Source organism: Lissotriton helveticus, chromosome 9 (assembly GCF_964261635.1).
Source record: "Lissotriton helveticus chromosome 9, aLisHel1.1, whole genome shotgun sequence".
NCBI classification, from domain to species: domain Eukaryota; kingdom Metazoa; phylum Chordata; class Amphibia; order Caudata; family Salamandridae; genus Lissotriton; species Lissotriton helveticus.
Window position 1 is genome coordinate 60,775,039 of NC_136070.1, and position 17,345 is coordinate 60,792,383.

Genomic DNA, 17,345 nt, shown 5'->3' on the forward strand with positions numbered 1-17,345 from the left:
CGCTCCATCCACAGACACGCCATCGAACTCTGGAACCTTCTCGACACCACAGCCCCTGACATCGCCTTCCTCACGGAGACCTGGATGAACGCCTCCTCAGCGCCCGACATCGCCATCGCCATCCCAGAGGGCTACAAGATCACCCGGAGGGACCGCACCGCCAACCAGACGGGAGGAGGCATCGCCATCATCCACAGAGACACCATCCGCATCACGACCAACACCAACGACACCCTGACCACCGCCGAACACATGCACTTCCAGATCCACACCGACCCGAGGACCACCCTCAGAGGCACCCTGATCTACCGACCCCCGAGACCACGCACACGATTCAGCGAGGACATCGCCGACTTCATCAGCCCGCATGCCCTCCCCTCCGCCGACTACATCCTCCTGGGGGACCTCAACTTCCACCTGGAGAACAACAGCGACCGGAACACCATCACCCTGCTCGACAACCTCGCCAACCTCGGACTCAAGCAGCTGGTGTCCACCCCCACCCACCTCGCCGGACACACACTCGACGCCATCTTCTCATCCAGCAAAGACATCGCCTTCAGCCACGCCACAGGACTCCACTGGACGGACCACAGCTGCGTCCACTTCACCTTCAAAAGAACGACGATCCACCACCACCAGCAACAGGTTGCCCGAAGAAGCTGGAACAAGATCACAGCCGACCAGCTCACCGCCTCCCTGCCGGCTCAGCGAACCCCAGCCAGGCCACCGACAACCTCACGAAGTGGATCAGCAACTGCGCGGACGAACTCGCCCCGCTGAGGACCCCGCCCAGCAGACCCGGCAGCAGAAAAGCCCCATGGTTCACCGACGAACTCAAGTGCTCCAAGAAGAACTGCCGAGCCCTCGAGAAAGTATGGAGAAAGGAACCAACAGTGGACAACATGAACACCCTCAAGCTCGCCACCCGGAAACACCACCAACTGATCCGCGCCACCAAGAAAAATGCATACAAGGACCGGCTGGACAACAACGCACACAACTGCAAGGAACTCTTCAACATCGTGAAGGAGCTCTCCAGCCCTAACGCCGGAAACAACGACATCACCCCGTCGCAAGACCTCTGCAACTCCCTCGCCTCCTACTTCCACAACAAGATCGCGGACATACACAACAGCTTCAGCATCCAACCGACGCACGCCACAACCGCAGCAACGCCACCCACCACCACCCTCCATGCCTGGACTCCGGTCAGCACCGAAGACACCGTCCGCACAATGAACTCCGTCCACTCCGGATCTCCGATCGACCCCTGCCCTCACCACGTCTTCAACAAGGCCGACGTTGTCATCGCACCCCACCTGCGGGACATTATCAACACCTCCTTCGACACCGCCACCTTCCCGGAGAGCTGGAAGCACGCAGAACTCAGCGCTCTACTCAAGAAACCTACAGCGGACCCCACCGAACTCAAGAATTACCGTCCCATCTCGCTCCTCCCGTTCCCGGCCAAAGTCATCGAAAAGACCGTCAACAAACAGCTGGCCGCCTTCCTCGAGACGAATGGATCCCTCGACCCCTCACAGTCTGGCTTCCGAGCCAACCACAGCACCGAGACCGCCCTCATCGCTGCCACCGATGACATCCGAGCCATGATGGACAACGGAGAAACAGCGGCCCTTACCCTCCTGGACCTCTCCGCGGCATTCGACACTGTCTGCCACCGCACCCTAGTGCAGCGCCTCGGCAACATCGGAATCCAGGAGAAGGCACTGGAATGGATCACCTCCTTCCTCGACGGAAGAACACAGAGAGTCCGCCTACCACCGTACAAGTCAGAGGCCACCGAAGTCATCTGCGGCGTCCCTCAAGGATCCTCGTTGAGTCCCACCCTCTTCAACGTCTACATGAGCCCCCTCGCGGCCATCGCACGCCAACACAACCTCAACATAATCTCCTACGCCGACGACACCCAGCTAATCCTCTCCCTGACCAACGACCCCGCCGCCGCCAGAGCCAACCTACACGAAGGGATGAGAGATGTAGCCGAGTGGATGACGACCAGCCGCCTGAAACTGAACTCAGACAAGACGGAGGTCCTCATCCTGGGCTCCTCGCCCTCCGCCTGGGACGACTCCTGGTGGCCCCCCGCCCTGGGCACCGCACCCGAACCGACGGACCACGCACGCAACCTGGGCTTCATCCTGGACTCCTCCCTCTCCATGACCAAACAAGTCAACGCCGTCTCCTCGTCGTGCTTCAACATCCTGCGCATGCTACGGAAGATCTTCTGGTGGATCCCCACCGAGACCAGGAAGACTGTCACCCAGGCCCCCGTCACCAGCCGACTGGACTACGGCAACGCCCTCTACGCCGGAACCACCGCCAAGCTCCAGAAGAGACTCCAGCGGATCCAGAACGCCTCAGCCAGACTCATCCTCGACATCCCACGAAACAGCCACATCTCCGGACATCTGAGAGACCTGCACTGGCTCCCCGTCAACAAAAGAATCACCTTCCGCCTCCTCACCCACGCACACAAAGCCCTACACGACCAAGGCCCGAGCTACCTCAACAACCGAATCAACTTCTACGCTCCCAAGCGCCACCTCAGATCAACCAGCCACGCCCTCGCCGCCGTCCCCCGCATCCGAAGAGCGACAACAGGAGGAAGGTCCTTCTCCTACCAGGCCGCCAAGACCTGGAACTCCCTCCATACCGACCTGCGCCTGACCCAAGACCACCTCTCCTTCAGGAAGAAGCTCAAGACCTGGCTGTTCGAGCAGTAACGGCACCCCCCCTCCTAGCGCCTTGAGACCCTACGGGTGAGTAGTGCGCTCTATAAATGTCTTGATTGATTGATTGATTAGAGTGGCCATATCCCACAATGAATCATACAACTAACAACTGCGTTTGGAACTACCACCAGCCAACTATACATGGGTTAACCACACTCCTACCATTTGGGTTCTAGCCTGATTATACATGGGTTCCCATGTTAACATTGTACTGATTGCTCTTGATTCAGAACCCTTTATTAGTACCACTACCAGTATTGTGTGTGCTTTCATGAGTGTAGCAAAGCTTCTACCAATTTTTTTCAGTTTTCACCATACCGATTATATCCCATTGATTTCTCTTCATCTAGTGACAATACAGACCTCACAAAATAACTTTTCCCCTCCTGTTTTGGTTAGTACTCATTTCTGGTTGTGCCACCGCTTACCCCCACCTAATTTTCTGGTTAGTTACCACCCCTTCGATTTTTTTCAAAACGTTTTCTTTTTCCCATTCTACGTCCTTTCCATATAAATCTTTTCTTCCGAGGGACTGCTGTAAATTACTATTTTTGATCTAATACTCCAGATGCTCTATATTCCGACCATCCCAAATTGCTTACAATCTCTGTTTATTTTGTCTTTCAGATTATGCAACCTTTAAATTAAGTTCTTGTCCCTATGATGATCTTGAACTTATTTGAGAGGTCGTAACGCCATCAACTCGCATGCATCAGGACTCGGGAGCAGATTTACTAAGGATTTGCGTTGCGCTTGCAAGTATGTGCAGGCAACCCAAGTACTTAGCTGGGATTTACTAAGCCACACAAAGGGCGACTTGAATCGCCTTGAAGGGCTTGGCAAAGAAAAAGTAACACAACCAGTGCCTTGAGCTGCGTTTCGTTACCCTGCATCTGGGCGGCATTCCATGGGTGGAGCATTGGCATTCAAGGCATCCACCCATTGATTTTGGTGCATTCCCAGACTTACCACAGCTAGGAAACCTGGGAATGCCTCAAAATGGCACATGTTCCCCAGTGAGGCGTGACAAGGAGAAATATCTTTATTTTTTAGAGAAATTCTCAGAGAAGAAATAACTATTTCTATGAGTGGTGATCCATTCTGCATCACACACCAAGAGTGCCTCTAAGGACTGTTTTTGTTCAGGAAGGTGCTCCTTCCGGCACAAAAACAAACCTGCCTCTTACGCAGGCACCTTTGCACTCTGGTACATGGATGGGGGCCTTTGTTGGCACCAGGCAGAACGCAGCGAGCCAGCACGAGAGCAGAAATGCTCCCTCCATATGCTTCTTATATACAGCATCTCAGCTCTCGCCCTTTCATGCAATGGGGCTACTTTGCTTGCTGCACTGCGTTGTGCAAAATGTTAATAAATATGTTCTTTTGATTACAGTCATTTGTTCCTCCAAATACACACCTCTCTTCTTCAAGTTTGTCGCAGTGTGTGAGCATCGGCTTGCCCACTCCATTGTTGTTACTGAATAGGTTTTAACAATTTATTTAAGTGTATGTTTCTAATATATGTATTTATTTTTGGTGCTTTATAAAGCGCGAACATGACCCAAGGGCATCAGAGCACTGTACATAAGATTGGTAAACATATATACAATATATAGGTGTTGGTCTGTTATTGTGCGTTATTAAATCCATTTTCGATGATTTATACATCCATCAACTTATCATTTTTACATTCCACAAGTCCACAGTGAACCACGCTTAGCTACTACATAACGGTGAGCTGGTGTAGTGAGATGTTTGCCGCCCTGTCCGATTTTCAAGATAATTTTCGTTTACATTTTAGTTACCTTTTGAATCTGTGATTTTTCAATTGATCTTGAAAGTGATCAGATACAGTTCTGCCGGCCAGTTTATGTATGCTTTACAGCCTTTGCCCTACTCGAGTTTGCTATTCGTGTCAGAACACTCAAGTACGCAATTTATGAAATGGTTCCGAATGGATTTTGTTTTTATTATGTGAACCTACCATGCTGCTCGGTTTAAGAGGTAACAGCAGTCGGTGTAATCTTTCTGTAAGTAACTTCATAAAACCTCACTCGAGTCCATCTCTTTTTCAGACCAAATGTTTCATCTGTGGGATCGGAAATGATTACTTCGACCGGACGCCGCATGGGTTCGAAACGCATACGTTACAAGAGCACAACCTGGCGAACTACCTGTGAGTTTTAGTCGTGAATTAAGACTGAATATGCTAATAAAGTAGGAAATATGTTGTTTAGCAGAGAAGACGGACACTGAACATATTCAAATTGGCATCAAAGGCTGGCAAATCTAAGACGGAAGGAAGCTTTATTAGGGGCAGTAAAAGTGCACAGGAACAAGGCATGTGCATATGATGAGAAAGAGAACAAGGCACGGTGTACAATGGCTTAATGGCCATAACCCTGCACGTGGGAGGCCTGCACATGTTTCAGTACCGTGAACTGTGGATTAGGAATGTTTACAGTGGTGTCTAAAGGCAGTAAAAGTACACAGGAACAAGGCATGTGCATATGATAAGAAAGAGAACAAGGTATGGTGTACAATGGCTTAATGGCCATAATAACACTGCATGTGGGAGGACTGCACATGTTTTAGTACCGTGAACTGTGGATTAGGAATGTTTACAGTGGTGTGTAAAGGCAGTAAAAGTGCACAGGAACAAGGCATGTGCATATGATAAGAAAGAGAACAAGGTATGGTGTACAATGGCTTAATGGCCATAACACTGCACGTGGGAGGACTGCACATGTTTCAGTACCGTGAACTGTGGATTAGGAATGTTTACAGTGGTGTGTAAAGGCAGTAAAAGTGCACAGGAACAAGGCATGTGCATATGATAAGAAAGAGAACAAGGTATGGTGTAGAATGGCTTCATGGCCATAACACTGCACGTGGGAGGCCTGCACATGTTTCACCACCGTGAACTGTGGATTAGGAATGTTTACAGTGGTGTGTAAAGGCAGTAAAAGTGCACAGGAACAAGGCATGTGCATATGATAAGAAAAAGAACAAGGTATGGTGTACAATGGCTTAATGGCCATAACACTGCACGTGGGAGGCCTGCACATGTTTCAGTACCGTGAACTGTGGATTAGGAATGTTTACAGTGGTGTGTAAAGGCAGTAAACGTGCACAGGAACAAGGCATGTGCATATGATAAGAAAGAGAACAAGGTATGGTGTACAATGGCTTAATGGCCATAACACTGCACGTGGGAGGACTGCACATGTTTCAGTACCGTGAACTGTGGATTAGGAATGTTTACAGTGGTGTGTAAAGGCAGTAAAAGTGCACAGGAACAAGGCATGTGCATATGATAAGAAAGAGAACAAGGTATGGTGTAGAATGGCTTCATGGCCATAACACTGCACGTGGGAGGCCTGCACATGTTTCACCACCGTGAACTGTGGATTAGGAATGTTTACAGTGGTGTGTAAAGGCAGTAAAAGTGCACAGGAACAAGGCATGTGCATGTGATAAGAAAGAGAACAAGGTATGGTGTACAATGGCTTCATGACCATAACACTGCACGTGGGAGGCCTGCACATGTTTCAGTACCTTGAAACTGTGGATTAGGAATGTTTAAAGTGGTGTGTAAAGGCAGTAAAATGCACAGGAACAAGGCATGTGCATATGATAAGAAAGAGAACAAGGTATGGTGTAGAATGGCTTCATGGCCATAACACTGCACGTGGGAGGCCTGCACATGTTTCACCACCGTGAACTGTGGATTAGGAATGTTTACAGTGGTGTGTAAAGGCAGTAAAAGTGCACAGGAACAAGGCATGTGCATATGCTAAGAAAAAGAACAAGGTATGGTGTACAATGGCTTAATGGCCATAACACTGCACGTGGGAGGCCTGCACATGTTTCAGTACCGTGAACTGTGGATTAGGAATGTTTACAGTGGTGTGTAAAGGCAGTAAACGTGCACAGGAACAAGGCATGTGCATATGATAAGAAAGAGAACAAGGTATGGTGTACAATGGCTTAATGGCCATAACACTGCACGTGGGAGGACTGCACATGTTTCAGTACCGTGAACTGTGGATTAGGAATGTTTACAGTGGTGTGTAAAGGCAGTAAAAGTGCACAGGAACAAGGCATGTGCATATGATAAGAAAGAGAACAAGGTATGGTGTAGAATGGCTTCATGGCCATAACACTGCACGTGGGAGGCCTGCACATGTTTCACCACCGTGAACTGTGGATTAGGAATGTTTACAGTGGTGTGTAAAGGCAGTAAAAGTGCACAGGAACAAGGCATGTGCATGTGATAAGAAAGAGAACAAGGTATGGTGTACAATGGCTTCATGACCATAACACTGCACGTGGGAGGCCTGCACATGTTTCAGTACCTTGAAACTGTGGATTAGGAATGTTTAAAGTGGTGTGTAAAGGCAGTAAAATGCACAGGAACAAGGCATGTGCATATGATAAGAAAGAGAACAAGGTATGGTGTAGAATGGCTTCATGGCAATAACACTGCACGTGGGAGGCCTGCACATGTTTCAGTACCGTGAACTGTGGATTAGGAATGTTTACAGTGGTGTGTAAAGGCAGTAAAAGTGCACAGGAACAAGGCATGTGCATATGATAAGAAAGAGAACAAGGTATGGTGTACAATGGCTTAATGGCCATAACACTGCACGTGGGAGGCCTGCACATGTTTCAGTACCGTGAACTGTGTTTTAGGAATGTTTACAGTGGTGTGTAAAGGCAGTAAAAGTGCACGGGAACAAGGATTGTGCATATGGTAAGAAAGAGAACACGGTATGGTGTACAATGGCTTCATGGCCATGCCACTGCAGGCCTGCACATGTTTCAGTACCGTGTACTTTGGATTAGGAATGTTTACGGTGGTGTGTAAAGGCAGTAAAAGTGCACAGAAACAAGGCATGTGCATATGATAAGAGAACAATGTATGGTGTACATGGCTTCATGGCCATAACACTGCAGGCCTGCACATGTTTCAGTACTGTGTACTGTGGATTAGGAATGTTTACAGTGGTGTGTAAAGGCAGTAAAAGTGCACAGGAACAAGGCATGGGCATATGATAAAAAAGAGAACAAGTCACGGTGTACAATGGCTTCATGGCCATACCACTGCAGGCCTGCACATGTTTCAGTACCGTGTACTGTGGATTAGGAATGTTTACAGTGGTGTGTAAAGGCAGTAAAAGTGCACAGGAACAAGGCATGGGCATATGATAAGAAAGAGAACAAGGCACGGTGTACAGTGGCTTCATGGCCATGACACTGCACGTGAGAGGCATGCACATGTTTCTGTACCGTGTACTGTGGATTAGGAATGTTTACAGAGGTGTGTAATAGGCAGTAAAAGTGCACAGGAACAAGGCATGTGCATATGATAAGAAAGAGAACAAGGTATGGTGTACAATGGCTTAATGGCCATAACACTGCACGTGGGAGGCCTGCACATGTTTCTGTACCGTGTACAGTGGATTAGGAAGGTTTACAGTGGTGTGTAAAGGCAGTAAAAATGCACAGGAACAAGGCATGTGCATATGGTAAGAAAGCGAACAAGGCATGGTGTGCAATGGCTTCATGGCCATAACACTTCACGCGAGAGGCCTGCACATGGATTAGGAATGTCTCATGCGGTGTGTAAAGGCCGTAACAGTGCACAGGAATAAGTCATGTGTATATGTTTGGAAAAAGTTGGAAATGTTACCAGTGCAATAGAGATGACTGCATGGCCATAACACTGCTCGTGAGAGGTACACAGAGCAAAGGGCAGTACCGTGTTCAGTGGATTAGGCATGTTTACATTGGTGTGGAAAGTCAGCAAAAGTGCACAGAAACAAGGCATGTGCATATGGTAAGATAGCGAATAAGGCACGGTGTACAATGGCTTCATGGCCATAACACTGCACGTGAACTGCTGCACATGGTTCAGTACTGTGTACAGTGGATTAGGAATGTGTACAGTAATAATGCATGTGTATATGGGTAGGAAAGAGTTGTAAATGTTACCAGTGCAGTGGAGAGGACTTCATGGCCATAACACTGCACGTGAGAGATGCACAGAGCAAAGGACAGTACTGGGCACAGTGGATTAGCAATGTTTACATTGGTGTGGAAAGGAAGTAAAAGTGCACAAGAACTGGACATGCTTGCATGGTTAGGAAAGTGCTGTAAATGTTAACAAGGCTCTGGACATGTTTACAGTAGTGTAAGAGCAGTAACAGTGCAAAGGTAAGTAGAAATGTTTACACAGGGGAGAGGTTAGGAGGCTGGACAAGCTTAGAAGCTGTGTCAGGGCATTTCTTAGTTTTCAATCGAAAGGGGCCTCGACTCACAGAGGGTCGGTCCCCTTCCGCACAATGGAGAGAGCTTGGAGCGAGCTGCCTCGGCTATACACAGATCAGGGTCATTCCCGTGTCCCCACCCTCTCAGGGCTAAAACTGTATGACTCGTTTGTCCTTCTTTTGCACTATTTATTCATGTTCAAGCTATATTTTATTGGTATTTAAGTAATGAAAGTTACCATTGGAATGCGGTCCAGGCATATTCAAGTGAGCCCCAGGCCTTGATGCCTTCAGCCTGCCCTGTGTCGAGGGCCAGGCGAGAGTAGCAAACGTGAGCAGGCTCCAGGCATTGATGCCTTCAGCCTGCCCTGCGTCGAGGGCCAGGAGAGAGTAGCAAACGTGAGCAGGCTCCAGGCATTGATGCCTTCAGCCTGCCCTGCGTCGAGGGTCAGGAGAGAGTAGCAAACGTGAGCAGGCTCCAGGCATTGATGCCTTCAGCCTGCCCTGCGTCGTGGGCCAGGAGAGAGTAGCAAACGTGAGCGGGTTCCAGGCATTGATGCCTTCAGCCTGCCCTGCGTCGAGGGCCAGGAGAGAGTAGCAAACGTGAACAGGCTCCAGGCATTGATGCCTTCAGCCTGCCCTGCGTCGAGGGCTAGGAGAGAGTAGCAAACGTGAGCAGGCCCCAGGCCTTGATGCCTTCAGCCTGCCCTGTGTCGAGGGCCAGGCGAGAGTAGCAAACATGAGCAGGCTCTAGGCATTGATGCCTTCAGCCTGCCCTGCGACGAGGGCTAGGAGAGAGTAGCAAACGTGAGCAGGCCCCAGGCCTTGATGCCTTCAGCCTGCCCTGTGTCGAGGGCCAGGCGAGAGTAGCAAACGTGAGCAGGCTCCAGGTATTGATGCCTTCAGCCTGCCCTGCGTCGAGGGCCAGGAGAGAGTAGCAAACGTGAGCAGCTCCAGGCGTTGATGCCTTCAGCCTGCCCTGCGTCGAGGGCCAGGAGAGAGTAGCAAACGTGAGCGGGTTCCAGACATTGATGCCTTCAGCCTGCCCTGCGTCGAGGGCCAGGAGAGAGTAGCAAACGTGAGCAGGCTCCAGGCATTGATGCCTTCAGCCTGCCCTGCGTCGAGGGCCATAGAGAGTAGCAAACGCGAGCGGGCTCCGGGCATTGATGCCTTCAGCCTGCCGTGGGTCGAGGGCCAGGCGAGAGTAGCAAACGTGAGCGGGTTCCAGGCATTGATGCCTTCAGCCTGCCCTGCGTCGAGGGCCAGGAGAGAGTAGCAAACGTGAGCAGGCTCCAGGCATTGATGCCTTCAGCCTGCCCTGTGTCGAGGGCCAGGAGAGAGTAGCAAACGTGAGCAGGCTCCAGGCATTGATGCCTTCAGCCTGCCCTGCGTCGAGGGCTAGGAGAGAGTAGCAAACGTGAGCAGGCCCCAGGCCTTGATGCCTTCAGCCTGCCCTGTGTCGAGGGCCAGGCGAGAGTAGCAAACGTGAGCAGGCTCCAGGCATTGATGCCTTCAGCCTGCCCTGCGTCGAGGGCTAGGAGAGAGTAACAAACATGAGCAGGCCCCAGGCCTTGATGCCTTCAGCCTGCCCTGTGTCGAGGGCCAGGAGAGAGTAGCAAACGTGAGCAGGCCCCAGGCCTTGATGCCTTCAGCCTGCCCTGTGTCGAGGGCCAGGCCAGAGTAGCAAACGTGAGCAGGCCCCAGGCCTTGATGCCTTCAGCCTGCCCTGCGTCGAGGGCCAGGCGAGAGTAGCAAACGTGAGCAGCTCCAGGCCTTGATGCCTTCAGCCTGCCATTCGTCAAGGGCCAGGAGAGAGTAGCAAACGTGAGCGGGTTCCAGGCATTGATACCTTCAGCCTGCCCTGCGTCGAGGGCCAGGAGAGAGTAGCAAACGTGAGCAGGCTCCAGGCATTGATGCCTTCAGCCTGCCCTGCGTCGAGGGCCAGGAGAGAGTAGCAAACGTGAGCAGGCCCCAGGCCTTGATGCCTTCAGCCTGCCATTCGTCAAGGGCCAGGAGAGAGTAGCAAACGTGAGTGGGTTCCAGGCATTGATACCTTCAGCCTGCCCTGCGTCGAGGGCCAGGAGAGAGTAGCAAACGTGAGCAGGCTCCAGGCATTGATGCCTTCAGCCTGCCCTGCGTCGAGGGCCAGGAGAGAGTAGCAAACGTGAGCAGGCTCCAGGCATTGATGCCTTCAGCCTGCCCTGCGTCGAGGGCCAGGAGAGAGTAACAAACGTGAGCGGGTTTCAGGCATTGATGCCTTCAGCCTGCCCTGCGTCGAGGGCCAGGAGAGAGTAGCAAACGTGAGCAGGCCCCAGGCCTTGATGCCTTCAGCCTGCCCTGCATCGAGGGCCAGGAGAGAGTAGCAAACGTGAGTGGGTTCCAGGCATTGATACCTTCAGCCTGCCCTGCGTCGAGGGCCAGGAGAGAGTAGCAAACGTGAGCGGGTTCCAGGCATTGATACCTTCAGCCTGCCCTGCGTCGAGGGCCAGGAGAGAGTAGCAAACGTGAGCGGGTTCCAGGCATTGATGCCTTCAGCCTGCCCTGCGTCGAGGGCCAAGAGAGAGTAGCAAACATGAGCAGGCTCCAAGCATTGATGCCTACAGTCTGCCCTGCGTCGAGGGCTAGGAGAGAGTAGCAAACGTGAGCGGGCTCCAGGCATTGATGCCTTCAGCCTGCCCTGCGTCGAGGGCCAGGAGAGAGTAACAAACGTGAGCAGGCTCCAGGCATTGATGCCTTCAGCCTGCCCTGTGTCGAGGGCTAGGAGAGAGTAGCAAACGTGAGCGGGTTCCAGGCATTGATGCCTTCAGCCTGTCCTGCGCCGAGGGCCAGGAGATGTACACAGTGGTGCGTAAAAGCAACAAAGGGGCTGGGCATAGAGACTGGCCATATGTAGACCGGGAGAAAAGACCTGTAAAGCACACGGGTAGTGGAAAAGGTGGTAAAATGATGCTCGGAGTGATAGACATATTTACCAGGAGAGAAAAGAGTAGGGAAGTTTTCTGAGAGAGAGGGCTGGATGTTTTCACAAGGAGAAATGCTACACAAGTGGACATGATTCAATAGGAAGGAAAGAAAGCTGAAGTGCAAAGCACAGAAGGTGCAAGTGGCAGGAAGAACAACAAACGCAAGAGATAATTAGAAAAGTTTACAAGGGGCGCAGAAGTCAGGTTCACGAGCACAGAAGTGCACAGGGGCCACAGAAGTCAGGTTCACGAGTACAGAAGTGCACAGGAGCTGCAGAGGTCAGGTTCACGAGCACAGAAGTGCACAGGGGCGGCAGAGGTCAGGTTCATGAGCACAGAAGTGCACAGGGGCTGCAGAGGTCAGGTTCATGAGCACAGAAGTGCACAAGGGCCACAGAGGGCAGGTTCACGAGCTCAGAAGTGCACAGGGGCCACAGAGGTCAGGTTCACGAGCACAGGGGCTGCAGAGGGCAGGTTCACGAGCACAGAAGGGCACAGGGGCTGCAGAGGTCAGGTTCACGAGCACAGAAGTGCACAGGGGCCACAGAGGTCAGGTTCACGAGCACATAAGTGCACAGGGGCTGCACAGGTCAGGTTCACGAGCACAGAAGGGCACAGCGGCCGCAGAGGTCAGGTTCACGAGCACAGAAATGCACAGGGGCCACAGAGGTCAGGTTCACGAGCACAGGGGCTGCACAGGTCAGGTTCACGAGCACAGAAGGGCACACGGGCCACAGAGGTCAGGTTCAAGAGCACAGAAATGCACAGGGGCCACAGAGGTCAGGTTCACGAGCACAGGGGCTGCAGAGGGCAGGTTCACGAGCTCATAAGTGCGCAGGGGCCACAGAGGTCAGGTTCACGAGCACAGAAGTGCACAGGGGCTGCAGAGGTCAGGTTCATGAACACAGATGTGCACAGGGGCTGCAGAGGTCAGGTTCAAGAGCACAGAAATGCACAGGGGCTGCAGAGGTCAGGTTCACGAGCACAGAAGTGCACAGGGGCCACAGAGGTCAGGTTCACGAGCACAGAAATGCACAGGGGCTGCAGAGGTCAGGTTCACGAGCACAGAAGTGCACAGGGGCTGCAGAGGCCAGGTTCAAGAGCACAGAAATGCACAGGGGCTGCAGAGGTCAGGTTCACGAGCACAAAAGGGCACAGGGGCCGCAGAGGTCAGGTTCACGAATACAGAAGTGCACACGGGCCACAGAGGTCAGGTTCAAGAGCACAGAAATGCACAAGGGCTACAGAGGTCAGGTTCACGAGCACAGAAGTCCACACGGGCCACAGAGGTCAGGTTCAAGAGCACAGAAATGCAGAGGGGAAGGTTCACGAGCACAGAAGTGCACAGGGGCCACAGAGGTCAGGTTCACGAGCACAAAAGGGCACAGGGGCCGCAGAGGTCAGGTTCACGAATACAGAAGTGCACACGGGCCACAGAGGTCAGGTTCAAGAGCACAGAAATGCACAAGGGCTACAGAGGTCAGGTTCACGAGCACAGAAGTGCACACGGGCCACAGAGGTCAGGTTCAAGAGCACAGAAATGCAGAGGGGAAGGTTCACGAGCACAGAAGTGCACAGGGGCCACAGAGGTCAGGTTCACGAGCACAGAAGTGCACAGGGGCTGCAGAGGCCAGGTTCAAGAGCACAGAAATGCACAGGGGCTGCAGAGGTCAGGTTCACGAGCACAAAAGGGCACAGGGGCCGCAGAGGTCAGGTTCACGAATACAGAAGTGCACACGGGCCACAGAGGTCAGGTTCAAGAGCACAGAAATGCACAAGGGCTACAGAGGTCAGGTTCACGAGCACAGAAGTCCACACGGGCCACAGAGGTCAGGTTCAAGAGCACAGAAATGCAGAGGGGAAGGTTCACGAGCACAGAAGTGCACAGGGGCCACAGAGGTCAGGTTCACGAGCACAAAAGGGCACAGGGGCCGCAGAGGTCAGGTTCACGAATACAGAAGTGCACACGGGCCACAGAGGTCAGGTTCAAGAGCACAGAAATGCACAAGGGCTACAGAGGTCAGGTTCACGAGCACAGAAGTGCACACGGGCCACAGAGGTCAGGTTCAAGAGCACAGAAATGCAGAGGGGAAGGTTCACGAGCACAGAAGTGCACAGGGGCCACAGAGGTCAGGTTCACGAGCACAGAAGTGCACAGGGGCTGCAGAGGGCAGGTTCACAGGCACAGAAGTGCACAGGGACCGCATAGGTCAGGTTCCCGAGTACAGAAGTGCACAGGGGCTGGGATGAATCCTGATTGCTGTTGGAAGAGCTGCACGCGGGAGAGGGTTGAACATGAAGGTGGTACAGTGCTCAGGGCAAAGGGCATGTTGCAAGGGCTGCAAAGGACAGCCGTCAGGCTCACGAGCACAGAAGTGCACAGGGACCTGCAGAGGTCAGGTTCACAAGCACAGAAGTGCACAGGGGCTGCAGCGGTCAGGCTCACGAGCACAGAAGTGCACATGGACCTGCAGAGGTCAGGTTCACAAGCACAGAAGTGCACAGGGTCCGCAGAGGTCAGGTTCACAAGCACAGATGTGCACAGGCGCTGCAGAGGTCAGGTTCACAAGCACAGAAGTGCACAGGGACCGCATAGGTCAGGTTCATAAGCACAGACGTGCACAGGGGCTGCAGAGGGCAGGTTCACGAGCACAGAAGTGCACAGGGGCTGCAGAGGTCAGGTTCATGAGCACAGAAGTGCACAGGGGCTGCAGAGGTCAGGTTCACGAGTACAGAAGTGTACAGGGGCTGGGATGAATCCGGAATGCTGTTGGAAGAGCTGCAACACCACGCGGGAGAGGGTTGAACATGAAGGTGGTACAGTGCTCAGGGCAAAGGGCATGTTGCAAGGGCTGCAAAGGACAGCGGTCAGGCTCACGAGCACAGAAGTGCACAGGGACCTGCAGAGGTCAGGTTCACAAGCACAGAAGTGCACAGGGGCTGCAGAGGTCAGGTTCACGAGCAAAGAAGTGCACAGGGTCCGCAGAGGTCAGGTTCACGAGCACAGAAGTGCACAGGGTCCGCAGAGGTCAGGTTCACGAGCACAGAAGAGCACATGGACCGCATAGGTCAGGTTCACGAGTACAGAAGTGCACAGGGGCTGGGATGAATAGGAATGCTGTTGGAAGAGCTGCAACACCACGCGGGGGAGGGTTGAACATGAAGGTGGTACAGTGCTCAGGGCAAAGGGCATGTTGCAAGGGCTGCAAAGGACAGCGGTCAGGCTCACGAGTACAGAAGTGCACAGGGACCTGCAGAGGTCAGGTTCACGAGCACAGAAGTGCACAGGGTCCGCAGAGGTCAGGTTCATGAGCACAGAAGTGCACATGGGCTGCAGAGGTTAGGTTCACGAGCACAGAAGTGCACAGGGTCCGCAGAGGTCAGGTTCACGAGCACAGAGGTGCACAGGGGCTGCAGAGGTCAGGTTCATGAGCACAGGGGCTCCAGAGGTCAGGTTCACGAGTACAAAAGTGCACAGGGACCTGCAGAGGGCAGGTTCACAAGCACAGAAGTGCACAGGGGCTGCAGAGGTCAGGTTCACGAACACAGAAGTGCACAGGGACCGCATAGGTCAGGTTCACGAGTACAGAAGTGCACAGGGGCTGGGATGAATACGGAATGCTGTTGGAAGAGCTGCAACACCACGCGGGGGAGGGTTGAACATGAAGGTGGTACAGTGCTCAGGGCAAAGGGCATGTTGCAAGGGCTGCAAAGGACAGCGGTCAGGCTCACAAGCATAGAAGTGCACAGGGACCTGCAGAGGTCAGGTTCACAAGCACAGAAGTGCACAGGGGCTGCAGCGGTCAGGCTCACGAGCACAGAAGTGCACATGGACCTGCAGAGGTCAGGTTCACAAGCACAGAAGTGCACAGGGTCCGCTGAGGTCAGGTTCACAAGCACAGATGTGCACAGGCGCTGCAGAGGTCAGGTTCACAAGCACAGAAGTGCACAGGGACCGCATAGGTCAGGTTCATAAGCACAGACGTGCACAGGGGCTGCAGAGGGCAGGTTCACGAGCACAGAAGTGCACAGGGGCTGCAGAGGTCAGGTTCATGAGCACAGAAGTGCACAGGGGCTGCAGAGGTCAGGTTCACGAGCACAGGGACCGCATAGGTCAGGTTCACGAGTACAGAAGTGCACAGGGCCTGGGATGAATCCGGAATGCTGTTGGAAGAGCTGCAACACCACGCGGGAGAGGGTTGAACATGAAGGTGGTACAGTGCTCAGGGCAAAGGGCATGTTGCAAGGGCTGCAAAGGACAGCGGTCAGGCTCACGAGCACAGAAGTGCACAGGGACCTGCAGAGGTCAGGTTCACAAGCACAGAAGTGCACAGGGACCGCATAGGTCAGGTTCATAAGCACAGACGTGCACAGGGTCCGCAGAGGGCAGGTTCACGAGCACAGAAGTGCACAGGGGCTGCAGAGGTCAGGTTCATGAGCACAGAAGTGCACAGGGGCTGCAGAGGTCAGGTTCACAAGCACAGAAGAGCACAGGGACCGCATAGGTCAGGTTCACGAGTACAGAAGTGCACAGGGCCTGGGATGAATCCGGAATGCTGTTGGAAGAGCTGCAACACCACGCGGGAGAGGGTTGAACATTAAGGTGGTACAGTGCTCAGGGCAAAGGGCATGTTGCAAGGGCTGCAAAGGACAGCGGTCAGGCTCACGAGCACAGAAGTGCACAGGGACCTGCAGAGGTCAGGTTCACAAGCACAGACGTGCACAGGGGCTGCAGAGGTCAGGTTCACGAGCACAGAAGTGCACAGGGGCTGCAGAGGTCAGGTTCACGAGCACAGAAGTGCACAGGGGCTGCAGAGGTCAGATTCATAAGCACAGACGTGCACAGGGGCTGCAGAGGTCAGGTTCACGAGCACAGAAGTGCAGAGGGGCTGCAGAGGACAGATTCATAAGCACAGACGTGCACAGGGGCTGCAGAGGGCAGGTTCACGAGCACAGAAGTGCACAGGGGCTGCAGAGGTCAGGTTCACGAGCAAAGAAGTGCACAGGGGCTGCAGAGGTCAGGTTCACGAGCACAGAAGTGCACAGGGTCCGCAGAGGTCAGGTTCACGAGCACAGAAGAGCACAGGGACCGCATAGGTCAGGTTCACGAGTACAAAAGTGCACAGGGACCTGCAGAGTGATTCAGAAAAGGGGGCAGGTTCACAAGCACAGAAGTGCACAGGGGCTGCAGAGGTCAGGTTCACGAACACAGAAGTGCACAGGGGCTGGGATGAATCCTGATTGGTGTTGGAAGAGCTGCAACACCACACGGGAGAGGGTTGAACATGAAGGTGGTACAGTGCTCAGGGCAAAGGGCATGTTGCAAGGGCTGCAAAGGACAGCAGTCAGGC

General features: G+C 53.1%; 1 protein-coding gene across 1 annotated transcript in view; it reads left to right on the top strand.

Annotated features, from left to right (window-relative positions):
* RYR3 (ryanodine receptor 3) overlaps nucleotides 1-17,345 on the top strand; it is a 1,933,484-nt gene that overhangs the window by 1,893,249 nt on the left and 22,890 nt on the right. Inside the window, exon 101 of the mRNA XM_078661960.1 lies at nucleotides 4,835-4,935. Coding sequence (XP_078518086.1) covers nucleotides 4,835-4,935 — 101 coding nt within the window. The remainder of the gene's footprint in view (nucleotides 1-4,834; nucleotides 4,936-17,345) is intronic.